At 50.4% G+C, this 23,147-nt stretch overlaps 1 protein-coding gene across 6 annotated transcripts in view; it reads left to right on the top strand.

Moving 5' to 3' along the window:
* Window positions 1–858: 858 nt before the first annotated feature.
* The window catches only part of SGSM2 (small G protein signaling modulator 2), a 38,363-nt gene continuing 16,074 nt past the window's right edge, over window positions 859–23,147 (top strand). For all 6 annotated transcript variants that reach the window (XM_066201852.1, XM_066201855.1, XM_066201856.1 and 3 more), the window contains exons 1-8: window positions 859–954; window positions 6,960–7,035; window positions 17,368–17,530; window positions 19,280–19,441; window positions 21,324–21,391; window positions 21,852–21,997; window positions 22,370–22,504; window positions 22,916–23,040. In XM_066201852.1, coding sequence (XP_066057949.1) covers window positions 898–954; window positions 6,960–7,035; window positions 17,368–17,530; window positions 19,280–19,441; window positions 21,324–21,391; window positions 21,852–21,997; window positions 22,370–22,504; window positions 22,916–23,040 — 932 coding nt within the window. In that variant the 5' untranslated portion in view covers window positions 859–897. The remainder of the gene's footprint in view (window positions 955–6,959; window positions 7,036–17,367; window positions 17,531–19,279; window positions 19,442–21,323; window positions 21,392–21,851; window positions 21,998–22,369; window positions 22,505–22,915; window positions 23,041–23,147) is intronic.

A 23,147-nucleotide genomic window follows, 5' to 3' on the forward strand; every position in this document is an offset into this window, starting at 1 on the left:
CCGGGAGGATTTGGGGCTGGAGGTCCCGGACTGGGATCGGGACCGGCAGCGGAGCAGGGGATCCGTGTCCTGCCCTGTCCCTCTGTCCCCATGTCCCCCTCTGTCCCCATGTACCCCTCTGTCCCCATGTCCTCTCTGTCCCGCCCTGTCCCCATGTCCCCCTCCATCCCTCCGTCCCTCTGTCCCCCTCTGTCCCCATGTCCCCCTCTGTCCCCATGTCCTCTCTGTCCCCCTCTGTCCCCACGTCCCCTCTGTCCCGCCCGGTCCCCATGTCCCCCTCTGTCCCCCTCTGTCCCGCCCTGTCCCCATGTCCCCCTCTGTCCCCATGTCCCCCTCTGTCCCCATGTCCTCTCTTGTCCCCCTCTGTCCCCACGTCCCCTCTGTCCCGCCCTGTCCCCATGTCCCCCTCTGTCCCCCTCTGTCCCCACGTCCCCTCTGTCCCGCCCTGTCCCCATGTCCCCCTCTGTCCCCCTCTGTCCCCACGTCCCCTCTGTCCCGCCCTGTCCCCATGTCCCCCTCTGTCCCCACGTCCCCTCTGTCCCGCCCTGTCCCCATGTCCCCCTCTGTCCCCCTCTGTCCCCATGTCCCCCTCTGTCCCCCTCTGTCCCCATGTCCCCCTCTGTCCCGCCCTGTCCCCATGTCCCCCTCTGTCCCCCTCTGTCCCCACGTCCCCTCTGTCCCGCCCTGTCCCCGTGTCCCCCTCTGTCCCCCTCTGTCCCCACGTCCCCTCTGTCCCCCCCTGTCCCCGTGTCCCGCCCGGGAGCCGCGCGCGCCTCTGCCGCGCACAGCGCCCCCCCGCGGCCGGGCGGCGCCCCCGCCCCGCCCGCTGACGTCACGCCGCGGTGAAGATGGCGGCGGGCCCGGGTCGGGAGCTGTGAGCGCCCCGGGCCCGCCAACATGAGCTGCTCGGCGGACGCCGCGAAGGACAAGCTGCTGTGGAACGTGAAGAAGGAGGTGAGGGCGGCTGAGGGCCGGCGGCTGCGCGGCGCGCGGAGCCCCGCGCTCCGGGGTCCGTCCCCGGGGGGCCGCGGGTCGCGCCGCGCTCCGCGTGGGGAACGCCCTGAGGCCCGGGCGGGCGGCCGGGGCCGGGGCCGCTTCCCCCGGCGGGAGCCGCCTTGGTCCGGGCTGTGGCCGAGGGGCTGCCCCGGCGCCGCTCGGCCGGGCCGGCGGCCGTGGGGGGCTGGCGGGCGGTGCTGCTCCGGGAGAAGCTCGGTGCTCCTTTCCTCCCGGGCGCACCTGCAGCGGGGCTGCCGCTCCAGGGGCTTCTGCTGCGGCGGGAGGCTGGCATCGGCTCCCGCTCCCTTTCCCGGGCTTTGTGTTTCCCGTGGCACCCGTTTTTTATGACTTTTTTCCTTAACTGTGAGCGTTGGAGGAGCAGGGGGGAAGTCGGGGATAAGAAAGGTGTTCCTGAGGTGTCCGTGGCTGAGCCGAGCTGACGGGCAGGTGCCGGAGCCCTGGCAGCTGTGCCCTGGGAAGGGTTGGTTGGCGTGGCTGTTCCTGCACACACCTGTGTGACACTGCCGGGCTGGGGCAGTCGGAGCCGCGTGTGCATGAGGAGCCCGGCCCGGCCCGGCCCGGAGGTGTCTGGTGACAGTCGCCTCTGGGCTGGTGGCACTCGCTCCTCGCACGGGGCGCCCCGGCTGGAGGGAGGCGCTCGGCGGGTGCCCCGGACCCGCGGGCGGTGCTCCGTGCCCGGTGCGAGTGTTCCTGCCAAGGCATCGCGCTCCCGGAGCGGCTCCTGCCGCAGAGCGAGGTGTGCACAAGCGCTGGGCCACGGGCACCTCTGGGTCCCTGCGGCCGCCTCTCCCCAGGCGCCCAAGTATCGTGTTTTGTATTTTTGTGGCACTGGCTGTGGTGAGCTGCGCGTAGCGCCTGTTACACAGCAGTGAAGATGTAATGCTTATCCGTCACAGCAGTAACAAGTATTTTAGACAGGTACCTGCCCTGCTGCACCTTCCCCTCCCCGGTTCGCTGCTGGGGAAGCAGCAGGAGCAGTCAAGATTCAGATGGAAAGTTGCTGCTGTGGCCGAGGTTCCTGAGCCCGACTCCCGTGTCCTGGTACTCGTTAATGCTGGAATCAGAGCACATCAGGTGTTAGAGGGGGCAGAGCGGGGACAGACACGCGAGGACAGTGTGTGTGTGGAGCGGCGGGGCTGTGTCCCGGGATGACCCAGCCAGCAGCTGGCTCTGGGCAGGTGGTACCTGCTGAATGCTGCCACGAACCTGCCACTTCCATTAGAAATTCCTGCTTCAACTAGAACCTTTGCGCTGAGGCAGTGTAAAGTTTTATTTAGAAGGGGGTGCACTTGCTCTCCTGAGTGACGCTTAAATACACAAATAAATCTGATAAATGTTTTCCAAGTGTGAACATTACAATCTTGTGCTAATGCACGAGATGGGAAAGTGAAATGGATTTTCATGATCCAAGCCAGCTCAAGCTGAGGAGAAGTAGTGTGTAATTAAAAAATCTGAGGCTAATTTGTTTTTAAAGTCTCTAAAATGTTTTTAATTGGTCTCTGGTTTTTAAATGACTTGAATAATGCTTGAAAGTGTTATTTGTACCTTCTGTGTCATCTGCATTTTTGTTTTTCCTCTGATTTATTTTTTCCTTCTCCAGATCCTCACCAATGCTCTTTTAGAGCACTTATAGTGGCTTGACCTTTTAGAGGTTGGCCGGAGCTTTCCAGCCCAAAGTAGCCATGAGAGCCTTTGTTGGTTACAAGCAGGTTGAGGTTACACCCCTCACCTGTGCCCTCACAGACCTGTGCAAAGGCTCCTGGCTCTGCTCACAGTAAGAAAATGGCTCAGGAGGCAGTTGGAGACACTGAGATGGAGATTTTATTTGTCTTCAGTAATCAGTTGATGGAGGCAGGAATACAAGCCACTAGTAACCACCCACCAGATGATGCTGCCCTTAATGACTGTAATTAACTTTTTCCAATAGAATTTTCAACCTCATTTTTTATCGTGTGTGACTTCACACAGCCACTTCTGCCTGCTTGCTGCGTGGTGGGGGCTTTCTGGGCAAACCTGACTCCGTGTCCATGTCTGTTCTCAGAGCCCTGCTTCCCTTCCCTTGTCCTCTAAGCACAGACTCTGTTTCCTTTTGAACGATTTCCCCATAACCTCAATAGCCAAAGGAGTTCATTGGCAGCAAATTCTTTCTGTGGGCTGTTCCACCAAGCCTGTTAAAATTCAGTTGTCTTTGCAAAGTATGGAGTAGTCATCTCCAAAGTCACTTGGTGCATAGTGTTTAGTTTATTTTGCCTCAGTCTCTCAGCTGAAACTTCTGCGTTTTTCCTTTGGGAAATTTAATGCTGTTTGCTTTTCCTGAGGTGGACATTCAGTTCCCATTGGCAGGGAATGTATTTTGCTGGCTCTCACAGAAAGGAGGACATGTAATGTGTTTAGAAAATGTAACTGCTGGGATTCGTGCTGAGGCCGCTTGGAAGTTCACGTTTCAAGCATTTATCTCTCTCTGCAGGAAAATCTGTTGTGACAAGCAGACTCATAAAACAGGCTTTTTTCTCTGGCCATTTCCTTTTGCCTTCTGAAATGGAGGGTTTTGCCATTTCTGGATTTAAACAGTGCTTTCTAGCTGTGAAACAAACAGGATAACAATAACCTTAGCAGTTCTACCCTGAACAATTTCAGAGCACTTCAGAAACTCAATTGCTCAACCTGCAACTGAAATGTAAGGACTTCTGAGCAGAAGTGCAATAGTTATTGAACAGCTTTTATTACACTACCAGTTTTTCATCAGGAGTAAGGAGTCAGTGCTGCAGGAGCTGTCAGTGAAGGAGGTGAGCAGTAGCTGCAGTAGCTAAAGAAGACATGGGGGCTGGACATTAGGTTTTCTCCTTTGAGGAAAAAATGCTGTAGGTTTTAACTGTGTTCCTGGTTATTGTGGTATGTTATGAGCATTCTTCTTTACCATTAAAAAAAATAAACATAAAGTCATTTCTCTTGTGTATTTCCTGAGTGAAACTTAATAAATAGTCCATGTATTATGATGTATGTTCGGTGTTTGCTTCTGAAAGTTTGGCCCTTGTAGGATGTGGGGGAAAGTCAGAGCAGTGATCTTTTAGGACGTGCTGCAGGATTCCTTCCCTCTGGGGGTACATGGGTGGCTGTGGGGGTAGGTGGTGATGTTTCTCTTAATGGGATTAATTTGCAGTTTGGTCAGGTCTGCTGGTAGCTGCCAGTGGGGGTGTGGAGGTTTGTGCTCAAAGGGCTCCATTGTCAAGTGCCTCCTGAGAACAGAGACAAAGCAGCAGAATTCCCTATGAAGAGCTGTGCAATATTGCAAGGGAATAAAGGAAACAAGGGGAAAAAAAGCTTGTGTTCCATTTGATCAGAAACACTTGCTTTAGCTCCTTGCCTGGAGCATCCATGAATTACGTGGCAGTGAGGGATGACGTGGGATTGAAGAACACTGCATTCCAGCTTTTGAATCTTCTCATATCCTGTCTATGCCTTAAAAATGTTTTCTAATAACATTCAGTCATTCTCCAGAAAATGCACGGAGCTTGCTTGGAATCTGGTGGCAGTGGGGAACACACAGAGTGCCTGCTCTGTGTCCTTAGCTCTGGACTCTGGGGTTTGAAGTCTCCTGAGAGACACTGGATGCTGCTGCTCTAGAAGAGTAGGGTTGATTATTGAATCTGAAGCTCTTTTCTTTCTCAGTTTTTATACACTTAAAATTTTGGTAGACTGGGATCTAAATAACATATCGAGCTGATTGCAGTGTGCCTGGGAAATGTGTGGTAGCAATGAATTGGCTGCTGAGCACTTCAGCTTTTGCTCTTCCAAAGGATTCTTCCTCCCTGTTGTTAGGATTTGAATTCCAGTTACTGTTTTCCGGCATCCTGAGACTGATCTCACGGTCTGCACTCCTGAGTTGACTGATTCCATGGTCTGTAGTCCTGAAGTCATGTCCGTGACCTTGAGTTGTATGTGCCCAGGCTGGAGTGACTCGGTGCCAGCGTGGTGGCTCTGTGCTGCCCCAGGGCAGACTCTCTCTCTGTCCTCATGCCAGTGGCTCTCAGGGTTGTTTTCTGCCGCAGTACATCAGCCCTTAATGTTGGTGAATAAAACTGTGCCAAAGGGAGTGCTGAGTGCACAGGCTAATCCAGATGTGAGTGCCCATTCGTGAGACCTCCTCACACCTCTGCCTCTTCCTTGATACCCTCTTAGTCCTCCACCTCCAGCTGCTTCGCTGTGAGGTCCTAAGTTCTAACAGCCATGTCAGAAACCCTACAGCAAAGAAACAAATTGCCTGGCTCAAAGTTTATATTGTCAGGCCTCAGGTGTGAGCAGCGAGCCAGGTTTTATAAAGTGCAAAAGACTTGTTTTGAAGTCCTCAGCTATAAAACACGTTCTACACTTTCAAAGCCTCTTACATGTTTGCTTTTTCCCCTCCAATGTTTTCTTCGCAGCTCAGAGGGCTCCTGTTTGATAAGGAGCACAAATTCTGGAGGATCCACTTGATCCAGAATTTGGAGTGAGGCAAATGCCGTGTGTTGAAAGGCTCGTGCAGCAAGTGCCAGAGCTGCAGCCTGCTGCCAGCCAGGCTGGGGGTGTAGGAGTGGGCACAGAGGCCCTAAGATGCTTACTGGGGGAAGGAATGTTTAATTACAGCACCCAGAATTGGTCTCACAGATGGTCTTGCTGGAGGAGGAAGCCCTCCAAACCGGAGAAGGCACCTCCACAGGCACTGCAGAGCCCAGCTGTCGATGGAGCAGTGCACCTGCAGCTTCTCCTGGAGCAGCGCTGAGTGGAAAAGCTCAAAACCTTGGGACCTGTCAGTGCCATGAAGTGGTACCCAGTTAGCTCTGAATGTTGGAAGAAGAGAGTGTCTGGTTAAGTCTTCTGCCATGGTAGTGCTTACTTTTATATACTGAAAGTGAATTGGCAAATGTTTAGTCAGAGTGCCAAAAGCCTGTAAATGTAGCTCACAAATGAGAGAAGTCAAAAATGATGGTTGATTTGTATATGGAAGAGAGCAAGCTCTCCACGGCCAGGAGGAAATGAGTGTCTGATAAATGAGTTGGTGATGAGTTGGAAACCAGTGAGGTTTCATGTGGTGTCAGGCTGAGGAAGCCGTTGGGGAGGAATCACTGGCAGATGAATGGAGGGTGACTTCAGCCTCTTGCCAAGAGCCTCATTGTAAGAATTGTCTGTTTCTTCTTTAGTTTTTGAAAGTCAGTAATTTGCAATGATTTCCCTCTGGAGCTTGGCACATCCTGAGCCCTGAAACTGGAAAGGAACTTTGTTTTAAATCATTAAAAATGTGTGAGGAGTGTAATTTTATTTCCTCTAATTGTTAAATTGTGTCTTGAAGTGAAAACTGAAGGCACTGCCTCCTCTGTAGGTACTGTAATAATGTTGTATACTGTCTGGTGCAGCAGAGCATCGAAGGCATGATTTGTAACTGCTGTGGCATGTTCCATGCTTCCCAGGTAGGGGGAAAGTGGCCCCAAACCTCTCTGGGAATGTGTGCCTGTGTCACTCAGGGATGCACTGTGCTTGAAAAAGAGCAGAACGGCACAAGTGGAAGTGGGACATAGCAACACAGTCTGGTTTCATGAGCAGAGGAGACTGTGTGAAGGCCAAGGATGAATCATATAAAAAGTCTTTCACAGCTCTTTGGAGCTTATGCTGGAGAAGTTCTTTGGAGGGTACTGTGGGCACACTGAAATCCACCTTTTGTGGGGGCACACCCCAAACAGACCTGTCCTTGTTCTGCCGGAAGTTTCCTGACACCATGATAAACCCTTCAGGTTTGTTTGTGCTTTCCCTCCTTAAATCCATTCTTCCCTGCAAAATGTGACGTGAGGGAGCTGTTAGTCTGCTGGTGAGGGGGAAGGGGCAAGCCCTGGTTGAAACTGAAACTCCTGTTTGAAGTGCTGTGCTGATTTTGTTGGGATCATACAATCGTTTCTCTCTATTCATTTTAGGTAAAGCAGATCATGGAAGAAGCTGTCACCCGGAAATTTGTACATGAAGACAGCAGTCACATCATCGCCTTATGTGGTAAATGTCATGTGGAAGAGCTAATGCTGCCTAACCTTACTTTTCCTCTAGACGTTTATTTTCTGTGCTGTCAGAGGTAAATGCAGGGATTTGGCTGTCAGAAATCACGCTCTTCAGGCCCATTTCACCTCTGTATTTGCTACATGTACGTTTACGTTGCAAATTGTAAAGTAAGGCTTACTAAGATGTCATTATCCAAGTACCCAGGCAAGCCTACAGGTGGCCTTGCTGTGTGTTCCAGGGAGCTCCCTGTGGTCTGCCTGGTCTCTCTTCCTGGAATCCTGTCCTGGAAGCTGTGCTGCATTGTTGGTGTAACGGGTGGTGGGGTGGCAGCTATTTCTGTTAGACTCTGCCTGGCCAAAATTAGGAATACTTTAAAGTCTTCATACTTCTCTCATCCTCCTACTGCGATTCCAGTTGGTTTTGTGCTCTGTATTCTTCACGGTCTGTAGCACTATCAACTCTGCACTGAGCTGCCTCATTATTGCTCAGCAGTCCTACCTGTCCTAAGGCAGAACTCAGCCTGCTGCTGCTTTGAACGGAGGCCTTGATTAACTCGAAACCAGAAGAAGGTGAAGCTGAACATTCTGTTTTCACTTTGGCTGATTGAATGGAGAAATCCCTTCCAGCAGATTTGGCTAACAGCTCCTGGCTGGTGCTCTCCTGTGTGTGCAGTTCTCTTCCCTCCCCCATTCCAGTTTCATGTGACTCTTCAAGAGGTTTTTCCCTTCTATTTAAAATTAGATTGGTTCAGTACATGAGTCATTTTTGGTGAATCTTCGTTACAAATATAGAATTCTCATGAATCATTTTACTCTCCTGCTAGGCTGAGTTTAGCAGAGTCTCTTAAATACATGATGGCTGATTTCAGGTTCTCTCTGCATCAGCAGCTGAACAGTTCATTGCTGCCCTAGGTCCTAGATGGCTGAAGGTGCCAATTAAATGGCACGTGCCCCTTGTCCTGGAGGCGATGCTCCAGCCCTGTGCCACGCTTGCTGGCCTGGAGGAACGATGCCTGTGCAGGTCAGCTGTGCTCATCCAGCAGGAGGGATCTGTAACCACGAGGACTCTGCTCCAGTCTGTGGTCTCTGCCTGGGTGCTCTGGGAGCAGGAGAGCAGTGCTGATGTTTTCATCCTTGTGGAGAAACACTGAGTGCAGGAGATTCTGTATTTGTTCCCAGCCCAGTGTATAACCATCCTAAGTTACATCCCAGGGGCTCTGTCGTCCCCTCTGATGTCTAGGAGATCTGGCTCTGTGGTTCAGAGCCACAGCAGCTCCGTCTGGCCTGTGGCTGATGTGTGCCATTGTGGGACAAAATGCTGAATTCCTTTGGGCCGTGGTTGCTGTGGAGCGAGTGCCAGTGCTGCTGTGTGGCCAGTCAGGGGACAGTGCAGCACTGCAAGTGTGTTTGGAGCATCTTCAGTGGCCGGCGCTTCTGCTGGAGGCTGGCTGTGGCTGTTTGCAGCCCGGCTTCTGGGAGACGTTTCCTTGGGAACGAACGGCAGCTGCCACCGTGACGTGGGGCTGGCTGAGCTCTGCGGGCAGGCCCGGGGCAGCGCTTCCCTCCCGCACCTCCTGCCCAGCCTTCCCGGAGTGTCCGTGCCGGGAGCTGCTCTGGCCGGAACACCGGCCCTTGCCCACAGCTCCTGCCCAGCCTTCCCGGAGTGTCCGTGCCGGGAGCTGCTCTGGCTGGAGCACCGGCCCTTGCCCACAGCTCCTGCCCAGCCTGCGCGGAGTGTCCGTGCCGGGAGCTGCTCTGGCTGGAGCACCGGCCCTTCCTTGGCTGCTCCTCCTGCCCAGCCTGCCTGGAGTGTCCGTGCCGGGAGCTGCTCCGGCTGGAGCACCGGCCCTTGCCCACAGCTCCTGCCCAGCCTTCCCGGAGTGTCCGTGCCAGGAGCTGCTCTGGCTGGAGCACCGGCCCTTGCCCACAGCTCCTGCCCAGCCTGCGCGGAGTGTCCGTGCCGGGAGCTGCTCTGGCTGGAGCACCGGCCCTTCCTTGGCTGCTCCTCCTGCCCAGCCTGCCTGGAGTGTCCGTGCCGGGAGCTGCTCTGGCTGGAGCACCGGCCCTTGCCCACAGCTCCTGCCCAGCCTGCGCGGAGTGTCCGTGCCGGGAGCTGCTCTGGCCGGAACACTGGCCCTTGCCCACAGCTCCTGCCCAGCCTTCCCGGAGTGTCCGTGCCAGGAGCTGCTCTGGCCGGAACACCGGCCCTTCCTTGGCTGCTCCTCCTGCCCAGCCTGCCTGGAGTGTCCGTGCCGGGAGCTGCTCTGGCTGGAGCACCGGCCCTTGCCCACAGCTCCTGCCCAGCCTGCGCGGAGTGTCCGTGCCGGGAGCTGCTCTGGCTGGAGCACCGGCCCTTGCCCACAGCTCCTGCCCAGCCTGCGCGGAGTGTCCGTGCCGGGAGCTGCTCTGGCTGGAGCACCGGCCCTTGCCCACAGCTCCTGCCCAGCCTGCGCGGAGTGTCCGTGCCGGGAGCTGCTCTGGCTGGAGCACCGGCCCTTGCCCACAGCTCCTGCCCAGCCTGCGCGGAGTGTCCGTGCCGGGAGCTGCTCTGGCTGGAACACCGGCCCTTCCTTGCCCGCCCCTGCAGTTCTGAGGGACACAGGGAAGACAAAGGAAGTGTAGCCCTGTTTCTGCAGTTACCTGAAGTGTATTTACAGGGTTTCCAGTCCAGCGCATTACACCTACAGTGTTGGTCCAAAAGCTGCCTGCAGTCTCCTGAGCCGTTTCTGTGTGGCTGCCCATCTTTAGTCTTGACAGTAACGTGCTGCTTGAAGCAATTAGAAAACTTGAATAAGTCAGCTTCATACTGCAGGCAGGGTTTATTCATGAATGCCTCAGACATGGTTACCCAAATGATCTCTACATTTTCAGCATCTACTCTGAAATGAGTCTCAGTAGTTTGTTCTCTTTGAATAATATTTTGAGTGTATTAAATGAAATAATCCCAAATTCCCCATGCTATAAAGTAATTGCCATAGAATTCGGGTGGGTTACGGAGGGTTGGTGTGTGTCACAATCAAAATATCTGTTACTTAGGTGTAAATCCAGCATGCCAGCTTGGCAGAGGGAATATACTTACTGTGTTTTGGGGAAAAGTTAGTAGTAAACGTGAGTAAAAATAGTAACTTGGGCACTGTTAAACATGCAGAATTTGGCTTTTCAATGAGATTTCAGTTCAAATTAAGGAAGAGATGAACTGCACAAAAAGCTTTTTTTGGCCTGAATGATAAACCTGCTACCAGTAATTAAACCCATTAATTAAAATGCGTAGAATCCCTTTGTGGCTGAACTGAAAAGGCCAGTTCTGATTTGAGCTGCAGAATGGTATTTAATGTGGATCTTGGGGCTTCTTGTAAACCTTGTTTGAGGATGGCATTGCCCGTGTCCCTTGGGATGCGAGGGAGAGGAGGGAGCTGGGGGATTCCACTGCTGTTCCTGGGGGATGCACCAGAGCTGTGCAGCCGTGGGTGGGTTTATGGCAGGGGCATCACCAGGTCCTTCCCTGTTCCCGAATCTGAACTCAAATCCTGCAAGATGTTGAGGCTCTTCTATCAAAGAAAACAGAAAAAAATTCCCATCTTCTTTTTATTTTCATGATGCTTTGTAGCTTTTTTGGTATACTTTGGACACTTGACATGTGCTGTTTCTTCCCATCTTCAGATACTAATGTTTAATTTACCACTGGTGTTGGTTACAGCCCTTCACTTCAAAGTATTTGTTTTTCCTTTTCTTCAGCGTCATTGAATAATCTTTGCCTTCCAAATCTGTCCTAAAACTGTGTCTAGACCAGGCTTACAGACCAGAAATGTTTTTCCCCTTTTGAACCCAAGGAGAAAGTTTGCTGTTTCTGGGTGTTACATTGCTGCTCTATCCTGATAGATTTGTTGAGGATCTTTGCTGCAGACCCTGCAATTCCAGGTGCGGAGAAGAGGAGCAGAGAGCCTCTCCTAGAGGACTTGGCTGGCTCAGCCCTAGGGGATGAGCCAGTTCTGTTGATTTAGCTGCATTAACCTCAGCTTTTTCTTTTTCCATCCCCATCACGCATATTGCTTTTCTTCTCTTATTAACTTATGAAAATGACTGGTTTTTTTTTTTTCTGGGTAATGCTGTGTTTAAATAACACAGATCTTAAAAAAGAAGAACAGAACCGTGTCACGATCTGTCCAGTCATGCACTGGGAAAGGTGACAGGGTTTGGCTGCAGAACTGGAACTGGTTATTAACTGAAGGTGTTTGAATGGGATCTGTGGCTGCCTTTAGTCATGTGTGCAGCCCTCCAGACAAAAGAAGGATGTGGTGCCTACCCAGGGGAGCTTGGGCGATAATGAATTCCCATTAGTAAGCGGTCCTTGGTGCTTTCTCTGTGTGAATAATGCATCAGAGAGGTGGCCTGAGGCCTTTCCTGGGACAGCTGCCGACCCCAGAGAAGGGACACTTGCCTGAGCACAGACAAGTGCTGGCTCACCCTGCTGCCAGTCCAGTCTTCTCTGGAAGCTGAGCAGCCTTTGTGGAGCCTTTGGTGGTCCTGGACGTGGTGGTTGAGGAGGTCCATGCACAAACAGACCCATGCAGCAGCCATGCAGTGCTGTGAGTGCCCTTCCAGGTCTAGGAGCACGATGTCCAGGTGGTAGAGAGTGTTACACTACTTCTCAGTACCATTTCTCTTGTGTGCTCCTTGTGTGCTGCTGTACAGCAGCTCTTTCAGCTCCCCTGCGTTTCCTTGGCTCAGACAGACTCAAATACAGTCTTGACTTGTGCCAGGCCAGAGCCTGACTCCATGGCTGCTTTGGTGAAGCACTCCTGACCCGGCATTTGTGTCTTATGCTGGTGCTTCTGCTCTCAAGCTCCTGCAGTGTCTGTGTACATCGGGACTGCATGAGCATTTATTGCTCTCAGAAACAGAGCAAGGAGAGCTATCACCCACAAGTGCTTCTGAGGTGTCTGTGCTTCGGGCTGTAATTCCACACTTGAGATCTGATGTGTGGGCCCTGTATCCATCCACTGCAGCCTCCTTGCACAGAGCCCTGGGGCATCTAGGCTTGGGTAATCATCAGTGTGAGATGCTTCCTTCTTCAAAAATAAGTAGAGGGAATTGTCATTTGAAATAGCACTGTGTCCCTGAGTATCTGTTCACAGCAAAAGGACTGATGTGTTCTGAGAATCAGAGTGGCTCTTGGGTCCTCTTCACAGTTCAGAGCCAATCCAGTGTATGGCAGGACTGTTGTTCATGAATGTGCAAAGCACTTAGTAAGATTGGACTTTCTGTTGAACAGTTCAACAGTTACTTCGCAGCTTCCTAAGGCGGATGAGCACTCCATTTCCTTCTGGAGGTGGCAGGCAGTAGGAAAGCACTCGTGTGGCTGGATTTTCTGGAGCCACGTAGTTGGCATCTGATGAGGTCTGAAACTTTAGGGCCTTACACGTCTGTAGGAGCACAAAGAGCTTCAGCTGAGGTCATGGATGAGTCTCCATCCACGCTGGTGGTGGAAAACCAGGAATGAATATGGCTGGTGACTCCTGGAGACCAGATCTCCCGGGTCATTTGGGATGGATTGGTGTCTGAGCTGCAGGAGTGCCCGGCAGTGCTGATTTACAGGCTCACTGATAATGACCCCGGGGCTGACCACAGCAGAGTGCTTAGCTGTGAGGCTGTTTCCTTCACTGCTCTGACTTGTTATCCCATTTTGCACAAAGTTAATTGTGTTTGAAAGAAAACACTATTTTGTTCCCATCGTTTTCAGCTGGAGTGACAGCATTCCAATTCTTCTGAAAATCAGCCCCATTTGGAAGAGATGTCTTATGCTTTGGGATTTTTAGATGATTGCCTTGAGGCTTCTAAATAGCACCATACTCAGATTTGACAGAAAACAAAGAATTCAGTTTTCTCTTTTTTCCTTAGCTCACAGAAATGTAACTTCTGTAGAAACAGATGTAAATAACCGTTGCCCAACCTGACAGTTTATCATCTTAATTCTTTTGGCTTTCTACCGTTGGCATTGATATTTTAAAAAAAAATTAAGATAATCTGCCGTGGACATGCAGATCTCTCACAAACAAAACACAAGTCTCTCTGTATCACTGCTCCTATTTGGGAAACAAACATTTTCAATGATGAATAATGCTTAAAAAATAGTTTACAGAGATTCTACCTCATTTGATAAACACATTAGCCCAGAGAGTGTACCAGAGATAATCATAATTGGGGGAAGGCAAATATTTTTCATGCACATTTAGAAGGTTTTTGATTGTGCTCCAAAGATGATGCTTAAATTAATGAGTGGTATGCTGTAGTGGGGAGGGAAAAAACAGAGTGAGTATTAGCTCTGATGTGAAGTGAAACAGTTTTTGAACTGCGTGTGTTTTTAGCTTGAGAAGTGAAATAAAATGTCCTGTGCTTTTCAGAGAACTCTGCTAAACATTTTGCTTTGATCCTGGGCCATCAAGTTGGATCATTTTCAATACTGAGAGAAACCTCAGCAATTTTGATTTACTCTTAACAATGTTTAATGAAAACACTTCTGTTTTCTGAAGGTTGCCGAGATCCTTAAAGTCTCACGATCACAAATTTAAAGAGAAACAGTCACCAGATTTCAGCCCTGAACTTTCCCAGCCACTTTAGAACTGGGAATTGTCTATTTAGATCGGTATTTTTTATTTTCTAGGGAAGGATTGAACATAGGATGTCCTGTGGCACAGCCCAGCAGAAGCAGGTTGAGCAGGGGTGAGCAAGGCAAAGGAGCAGGTTTGGATGTGTCCCCTGCAGCCCTTTGCTGTCAGCTGGCACTCGAGTGCCAGCGTCCCAGTGACACAGCAGGCTGCAACTTGGCAAGAAAACTGGTTTCAAACTGGGCAGGCCTGTGATCAGCAGGATAAAGCAACAGCAGCTGGAGATCATGAGCTTCTGATGGCTTCTTTATCATCCTCCTCTTTTCACTTGTTTTTAATTTCTTCAGCCTCATGAATTCAATTCCCTGTGCACAGTTTCCATGAAAACAAGGTATTTAGCTGCAGTATTTCTTCCTGTCTAAGGAAAATCTCATCTGCTAAGTGCACCCCATAAATAATCCTTCCACAGGCCTTCTTTTCTCTGCTCACCACCCTTCCAGCGCCAGAACTCTCATTTCACAGTCCATTACGTCATGTCAGAATTTTCATAGAGGCAAAAAAGGACAAAACTGGACTTGTTCAACTGACCCTGGAAGAAGTAGCTGGGGTGAAGTCATAAAAAAGTGACATTTTCTGAAGCTTGGTGGGCACCATGATTATTTGAACTGTAAATCAATAATATACCTGCACTTAATTAAATTCAGCAGTGAATACTGCAGAGAATGTTCCTTAAAACTGTCTGGAGTTAATGAGTTTCTAGATGGCTGCTGTCAACTGAACCATACAAGGGAATTACCTGAGCTGTGCTGATTTATTCCCAGTGCAGAGCTGCTCTTCCACTCTGTGCATGATGAGTTGCTGCCTTTTCATGTGGTCGGTTTTTGTATGTGTTTGTTGTAGGTACAGTGTCAGTAGGCAGGCTCAGGGTCACACTGGGCTGTGCACTAGTTACTTACCTGTGTGCACACATACCTGTAGCCGAAAACATGTGTACAAATTACCTGTGTGTGCACAAAACCACCCAGTGATGCCTTTCTGATTTTACCAGTTTCTCCAGAAGCTAAATCATCTGGTTTTAGGTCTTCTTAGAGTGTCAGCTTCCAAAAAGGGAAAAATGGTTTATTTTCCCAGAAATGGGTAAATAACCCCATTTCCCTGTCCCAAACGTTCTTGTACTATAACCCCTGAAATTAATTGTGTTGCCTCTTTAGGCAGCAGTCTGAGCTGTGCAGTTTGTAGCTCCCGGGGATCACCTGCTTTTGGTTTATCGGAGAGCACCACGGCCAGGGTCCTCTCATGCCTTTTAAAAGGTTCTGCAGCCTGAGGTGACTCTTCTGCCAGTTTGTTCAGGATGTGCTGTTTCCTTCCTGACTGAGCTTGGCTGTGGGCGATGCTGGCAAGGTGCAGTGAGATCGGTGCCTGCCTTGGACACGGAGCCAAAGGAAAGCCCTGGGGGGCTCTGCCAGGGAGCTGATCCCTCCCCGCTGTGCTGTGCTGTGCCATTCTCATGCTGTGGGTGGGAGGGATCCCTTCCTGCTGCCCTGTGCCACCAGGGTGGCATCCACACGGTTCCCTGGGGTGAAATGGGATGGCATCTCTGCCGCAAGGTGTGCTGCCCTGCTTGCATGTTTTGGAGTTTGCCTGGATAAAAGCCATGGTGTATTTGCAAGCACATTCAGATCAAGTCGGATGTGACTGTATTCCAGCTGTCCTGGAATAGTTCTTGGAGAAAGGAGCCTGGAGAGAAGAGTGCTGACAGCCTGGGGGTGAAGTGTAGGAGAATGAAGTGACCCGAGGGTCACACAGGCTGGGCTGTAACCTGCCCCCCAATCCAAGGGTGCCTTACACGTAGAACTGGACGCTCATTAATCTCTTGTCCTGTGGAAAATACATTTTGAGGCAATACAGCGGCAAATCCCAGTGTCTCGCCCCTTGCAAACGACCCCTACGTGTGTGTTATAGGCAGTTGGGGACTGATCTTACCCAAGTTCTTGTGATGAGAAATGTCACAATGGAATAATTAAATACTGGGGCTCTAGGGACAGTCACTGGGGAAATTGCCCTCGGTGGCAGCTGCAGCATTTATTAATAATTAAAGCTGCGCCTGCTGTGCTTTTACTAAGTTTGTTTCATTAATATTTTATTGTTTTAAAGAAATAAAAAAAGCGGTGAAGGTGGGAAGAGGGCCTGTTTCCTAAGCAACAGCAATGCACTTCTTTGCTGTTATTTTTAAAGGCAGGTTGCTTCGTTTAAGATTTGGAATCAAATTGCTGCATTGCTCCAGGCATCCGGCAAGGTGCTTTTCTATTTTTTCTTTATTTCTAATGGAAAGAGAAGCAAAGCAGTTGCTGGGTTAAGAGCTGCTGCGATGGTTGCTGGACGGGAGCTAGGCCGTGCTGCGAGGAGCGTCCCCGTGCTGTCCCCACTCGCCGTTCCCGGCGCCGGTGATGCTCCGGAGGTGTCCCCAGCGCTGTCCCCCCGCAGGCGCTGCCTCCGCCCCCACGGGTGTCCTTTGATGGCAGGGCAGGTGTCCGAGGGCTGGGAGGGGTCCCTCCGCGACGTGCCCGCGGGTCCTGCTCCTCCTGCCAGGGCCCGGTGCCGAGCGCAGGCTGGGGCGCCGGAGGCTCCTGGGGCGGTCCTGGCTGCAGGTGCCAGCCGCACGGCAGGCAGCACCAGCCCTGCTGCTGGGTGCCCGCCTCGCGGGGGCTGAGGCCAGGCCGCTGCCCCGCCGTGCCCTCCGGCAGCTCGGTCTGGCCCTGGCCGCTCCTGGGCTGGGGCTCCTCAGGGCTCAGCGGGCACGAGGTGTTTCTGTGTGCCCCCCAGTCTGGCCTGGAGCTCAGGTTAGTTTCCAGGGCCCCAGCAGTGAGGTCTTTTTCGGATGCAGGCGTTCAGGTGTTAGGGGATTTGGAGCCTTCAAGTACAATAAGAAGAGGAGTCTTGAGGAAGTGCTCAGCACCTGACAGCGTTGGGTGTAAAGTGCAACAAAAAGAGCTGCGGAGCGCGGGGCGAGAGGCAGGATGTCGGAGCAGACCGAGTGCCATTTGTTACTGGAACAGTATTTAAGGTGGCAGGGGGAGCTGCGGTGTCCCGATGGGCTGCCTGCTGTCACCCAGCCCAGGAGCGCCCTGCTCGGCGCTGCACTCGGGGCCCGGTGGAGGCTGCCCTGCGCTGGGCACACACCTGTCACACAGAGCTGGGTCTTTTCCCTTGCCTCTGAATGAATTGGTCTGTTTTCCTTCATCCCTTTTCATGACTCTGTGAGTCATCTGCAGTCTCACTTCAGAAGCTGGTAGACCAGGAAGGCTTATTTTTTGTTTCAATTTGTTTTGTTTTTTTAATTTGTATTTCTCATTTCCTTTCCCTGCAGCAGGTTACACGAGAGCTGGATAGATTTCTGCTGCAGTCTTGCAAGGCCAGCATAGTGCGGAGCAGTGTTTTACTGGTGGCCATCAGGGCATGTTTGTGTGGTTCTGTGTGGCACATGTAAAGTGGAGTGAAAATACTCAGAGAGATTCCAGTTCCTTTATATACTGCCATTACCTGTACTTTACAAGGTGCTTGTTAGACACGTGAATCACGTCATCTGATTCTGATTGCTGTCTGTCCGCCTGTCTGTCTGTCCGCCAGCTCTGTTCTGACCCAGACCTGCCCCGTGGCAGTGAGCAGGTGGCGCTGGCCGAGGAGGAGGAGGCAGGCAGAGCCTAACGCTGTGTCCCTTCCCGCAGGTGTGGTGGAGGCGTGTCTCCTGCACATGCTGAAGCGCAGGGCTGCCGGCTTCCTGCGCACCGACAAGGTGGCCGCGCTCTTCACCAAGGTGGGCAAGACCTGTGCCATAGCTGGGGACGTGTGCAAGAAGGTGCAGGAGCTGCAGCAGCAGGTAGAGAGCAGGTGAGGCTGAGCTCTGTTTATCAGGCAGGTGTGTGTGCAGCACGGTGGGACACAGACTGCCCCGGGAGTGCGCTCTCGCCCACGGGCGATGCAGCTTTGTCTTGTTAGGGGCTCTAAGTGTTTGTGTTTGATCAAGCTGGCAGTGAGCAAAGGGACGGAGATGCGGAGCTGGGGCTTTGGTGTTTCATTTTGCTTCTCAGAACAGCAGAGGAGCACATTCAGCCCACACGCAGCAACTGAAGTGACTAATTACTGGTGATTTCAGAGAGGGCTCACAGTCAGGGTATGGTGGACCAGCTTGGACTGTCGGTGGGAAGGGAGGGGGTGGAAGGAGGAACTCAAGAACAGACATACTGGAAAAGCTGTTTTGGCATGCTCCTGCCAAACCAAATTTGTAGGTATCATAGCAGAAACAGTTAAATTAATGGATACAAAAAGTAATGGGAAGAAGGATGTTATAGGAAAGCTGTTCAGTACATGCTGGACTTCAGCACAACAGAATCCTGGAGTCAAGGAATTAAAGTTCCTGAAAGTCTTAGACTTCTTGCTAGTGGTGAGTAGCAAAGTTAAAATTTTCCATGTGGTTCTGTAGATGGAATCACAGTGCACGAGAGTCTTGTCCTATAAGCTCAGGACAGGAGCATTTTTAATTCTGTTTGTAGGCACTGCTGAGCCCTAAGAGCTCTTTGCACAGCACAGGAACTTCTAGCCTCTGATCAATTTGATGTAAGAAAGGCTTTGCTGAGAGAGCTTGTCTTCAATTATTGACAGTTCTTAAACTGGCACTTATATTTCTGTGTAATTTTCTGACATTTATCTTTATTAGACTTGTAATTATCGGACTTTGTTATGTAGTTTTTGACAGATATTACCTATTTTTGATATATTTTTAGTTGTGCCTACTGACACAGACAGGGATTTTATTAATGCTAGTTTTTTAAATGTTGGGAAGAAGGATGCTTTCTACTAAAAATTCACCAGCCTCTCTCCTGGTTAAGAGCCCACACAAACACTCCTCTAACCACCAGAGAGCTTTGGCTGTGTCCTCTAACAGAGAGGAGCAAATGAGCTTAAATTCTGTGGTTTCTCTTGGACAAACTTTGAGTGTTTTTCAGCTATTAGCAGCCACAAAATTTAAGTGCTGTAGAAAATATGCACAGCAAAGATACTACTGGGAAATACTGCAGCGGGTGGACTCGCTCTGCTGGGTGTATGAAATGAGACAGAAGGGCTGTAACAGCCTAACTGTTCCTGAGGCTGTGGCTTAAGAAAAGCCCTGTTTAGGATGCAGCTGAACACACCCGAGGTGCTCACGTGTGTTCCTGACCTGTACGGGTGCAGTCGTGGCCTCCCGTAGGACTTGGGACCCTGTCAATGCAGGGGGAATTTACAGATCTCACCCAAACCACCCCAAACATTTACTCTTTGTAACTGAACTGTTTCCTGAAAGGGAACCCAAGTGCTGGCAAAGAACCTGAAGATGTCAGGGTTTCTTTCCTCATTGAGGCAAAATGGGACCTTCTTCTGTTTTAAGGGGGAAGTTTTCTGGAGGAGACATTCAGAGGGTTCCTGTTCCCCTCAGCCCGGGGCAGGGTGTGAGAGCCAAGGCATGTGCCCCTGTGCTTTGTAGCCACTTTTCTCCTGCAGCTGCACGGTGTTACCTGATGCAGGGGGATGGGTTGTGTGGATGGTGGAGCGGTCAGCAAACGGTGCAAATTCTGACTACTTTTATTTTATCACCTTTTGCAGGAAAAACCAGCCAAATGGGCAGGAACCCCTCAAAAGGCAGGGATCAACCACAAGCAAAACACCTGTCCTGTCACCTCAGGCCATCAAGCACATCTGGGTTCGGACTGCCTTGATTGAGAAGGTGCTGGACAAGATTGTTCAGTACATTGTTGATAACTGCAGGTAAGGAAAGCAGCAGAAGCACAAGGATTTGTTGGTCTGATGCATTTAGGTGTCTGCAGCAAAAGTCTTTGGCAAACCCCTGTGATGGAGGCTTCTAGTAAGATGAAAACCAGTTACATAGGCATTTAGAAAAAACGTACTTCATTTTTTCATCATTGACAGTGTTTCAGGCTTACAAAAAACATTAACAGGCATTCAGCTTTCCAGAAATCAGCTACAAACCTAACTTCAAGTGTGTTAGATGCCCGTATTCTAATGGGACCTAGACCTTAGTGGAATAGAAATGTCTTCTAATAGGTCATGAGTTGAAAATAATCCTTTGGAACTTTAGGATGTAAGGGAGGAAAATGCCTTTTGTAGATGAAAGAAAGAAGAATTAGGACAGGAGGAGCTAGAGACATAAATCCTTACAGTTGTGAAAACAGGTTCTTTGAATCATGCTTCCTTTTCAGAAAAATCAAGCTTTGTGTAAAGTGAAGGTCTTCTCTTGCAAAAGCAGAGAAGAGCATCAATGCTTTATGGATGTATTCCCCACAGACTCCCTAAGAGACAAAGATGAGTCCTCTCTGTTCTGTTCTTGCTTCCTGCTGCCCAGCATCAGCTGTGGTTTGCCACCCTTCCTGCCCTCCCATAACCCATGAAACAGAAGACTTAATGGGGCACACTAAGGACAATCTCCCATAAAAAGAGAAAGGAAGGGACCCTAAAGCTTGGTATAGTCCCAGAAAGGCAGTTTGCTGCAGGGGTGCTCTTGTTCTGCACTGGCAACACATTCTTGTTTATCCAAAGCCAGTGGGTCTGAACAAGGGTGAGAGCTATGGACAAAGCAGCTTATTTTCTCAGTATTTTCCAAGTTTGTGTTACTTTTTTCCTTGTCATCAGCTTTATTTTCATGATGTATCTTGCCACTAAAAGCAAGAGAATGGAAGAAAGGTCTTTGTGCTGTTCAAGCAAACTGTTGCTCTGGGATATGTAATACTAGCTTGGCTTTTATGAGCTGTGTGCAGGAGAGACAGAGAGAGGGTTGGCCACGTCCCAGAGACACAGTTAATGAAAGCATTTTAGTCCACTGCCTCTGCAGATACATGGGTACAAGGGGGTTTAATTTCTTTTCCACATAATCCACAGGAGACATATCAGGGGAGTTTGCTCTCAGTTGTTCCATCACTGTGTGTTGTAGATGTTCACCTCACTGCCTTTCCCATCCGTTCAGATGAGTTAGGATCAGGTCCTTCACTGCAGGTGTGTGATTTTAAGAACCTGACTTGGTGAATAAAACAAACCTTTTCGTAAGACTTGTTACCATGCATTTTTGTGTCATTACTGCTCAAATGCTCCATGTTCACATCCTTCAGCTGTTCTGTCCTGGAGGAGAAGCAGGTGCTTTAGAGTTTGAGCCCCATCTAGTGAACAGACCACAGAGGACAGTGGCATTCAAGAACTGTGGGTGTTTGGATTTTTTACCCGTGTGGTTTTGTAAATCAGCTTTGCCTGCTACAATGGCAAGACTTTGGGGTCATTGCAAGAGCAGTGTAGTAGTTCATTGTTCTTCACAGTGTTTCAAGATGATTCCTCACAGATGGAAGAGATGTTTAAGAATGTGTGGATTGTTTTGTCTCTGTGGAAAATGGACAGAATTGCTTGCAGAGAACTATTGTTTGTTCCCATATTGTAATTCTGCCCAAAGCCCCAAATCAAATATACTCAGTAAACACACTGAGCACAAGGCAAGCTCCTGCCTCTCCGAGCACAGCTGAAAAATAGATGAGACAGAACAAGCATATTGGGAGGCCCATTGTGTTAGACCTGTAGCTAAACCCAAGCTTTGAAATGGTTCATACCAAGTAATGTTTTTAACTGGACTCTGATCTTTTATTCCTAGTAAATACTATGAAAAGGAAGCTTTACTGGCAGATCCGGTTTGTGGCCCAATACTGGCTTCTCTGCTAGGTGAGTTCTTGCAAAGTTACTTCTTCATAAAGCATTTTGCATTATGACATTGTTACAGGAGGTGAATTTTATACCAGAGTATGTAGTTAACTATTTATAATAGAGCAACAGTGAAGATGTTTTGCTGCAGACCAGAAGAGACTGATCATCTGGTTTTATTAGTAATTATTGGTTGGATCAGAAAGCAAAATGGGAATGGATTTTTACTGAATGCTTGCTGGCAGTTTGTAACTGCTAATGCTGCAGTGTCCTACAGGAATACTCTAATACAGCCCTGGGTAATAGGAGTGATGCATTATTATATTGTTGTCTGTATTGTGGGCTGATCCCGTAGGATCGGTGACGGTTAATATTCACTTGGCTTGAGAAGGAAATCTCACCTTCAGTGCTCAGCCAGCAGGATAGCACTGGGTGTGTCTGACCAGACTCAGGAGGCTCCTCCCCTGGTCTCTTTTGCTAGTTGGACCGTGTGCCCTGGAGTACACCAAGCTGAAGACAGCTGACCATTACTGGACAGACCCGTCGGCCGATGAGCTGGTGCAGCGGCACCGCATCCACGGCGCGCACGGCCGCCAGGACTCGCCCTCCAAGCGCCCAGCCCTGGGAGTAGGTATTTACTCTGTACCTGCTGCTGAGTGAGGGCACAGGCTGATCATAGTAACAGCCCCAGGAGGGAGATACCTGAATCTGGAACAGCCTTTCTTCTCTCTTCTGTAATGGAGCTTTATCACAGATTAGAAGTCCATTTGGGCCACAGTGTCCTCTTTACCTGTATGTAGAAAAGTTTAAGATCCAGCACTAAATTCTGTGGCCTTTGACAGTTGTGATCTGACCAGGTAGCTCACAAGAAATTCTGAGCTGCCATGGTGAGGGCTGAGTTGAGAGTCCAGGTGATTTCCCTGGGCGCACAAGAGTTGCACTCTCTGGAGACTGGGTGCTGTGTTGTGCCCTGCCTGACCTGGCCTGGTGTGTGTGCAGATCCGCAAGCGCCACTCCAGCGGCAGCACGTCGGAGGATCGCTTTGCTGCCTCGGCACGGGAGTACGTGGAGTCCCTGCACCAGAACTCCCGCACGCACCTGCTCTACGGCAAGAACAACGTCCTGGTGCAGCCGGTGAGTGCCTGCAGCCTGCGCACTGCTGGGGTGCAGCTCAGACCTGTCGGGGGCTCACTGCAGTCTGTTCTCAGCACAGAGCTGCCCTCTGCTTGGCTCTCCTGGGCTGGGGTAGATGTGACAGGTCACAAATGCTTTCACTGCCTGACCACTGTCGATGAGCAATGGCCTGTAGGCAGAAACAAACACACTGAACTTTATTTCACAAACCAGCTGTGTCCTGCTTTTTCCCCTCTTTCTAGTAGCAGCACTGTATACCACTACTTTTGCTGTTACTGTTTCCCTCAGCACTTCCCAGATACTGCAGCTTTGGAACTTGGCGTGGTGTAGAAAGACTGAAACATATATTTTATGCAGATATTTTGTGCACTTGAGTTACCTGGGTTGTCTGTTTGTTGCTTCTGTGAACAGAAAGATGATTTGGAGGCAATTCCTGGGTATCTCTCCCTTCATCAGTCAGCAGATAGTTTGACATTAAAATGGACTCCAAACCAGCTGATGAATGGAACCCTTGGAGATTCAGAACTGGAGAAAAGGTACTCATTGCATTCAGGAAAGATGGGAAGCACCGTTTAACCTGCTGGGGGGCACCAGGAAGGAGGAAGGGGAGGGGAAGGGGGAAGCAGAGGTTGTACAAGCCTGG

Source organism: Chamaea fasciata, unplaced genomic scaffold (genome assembly GCF_029207755.1).
Source record: "Chamaea fasciata isolate MVZ Bird 193981 ecotype frontalis unplaced genomic scaffold, bChaFas1.0.hap1 SCAF_21, whole genome shotgun sequence".
NCBI lineage: Eukaryota > Metazoa > Chordata > Aves > Passeriformes > Sylviidae > Chamaea > Chamaea fasciata.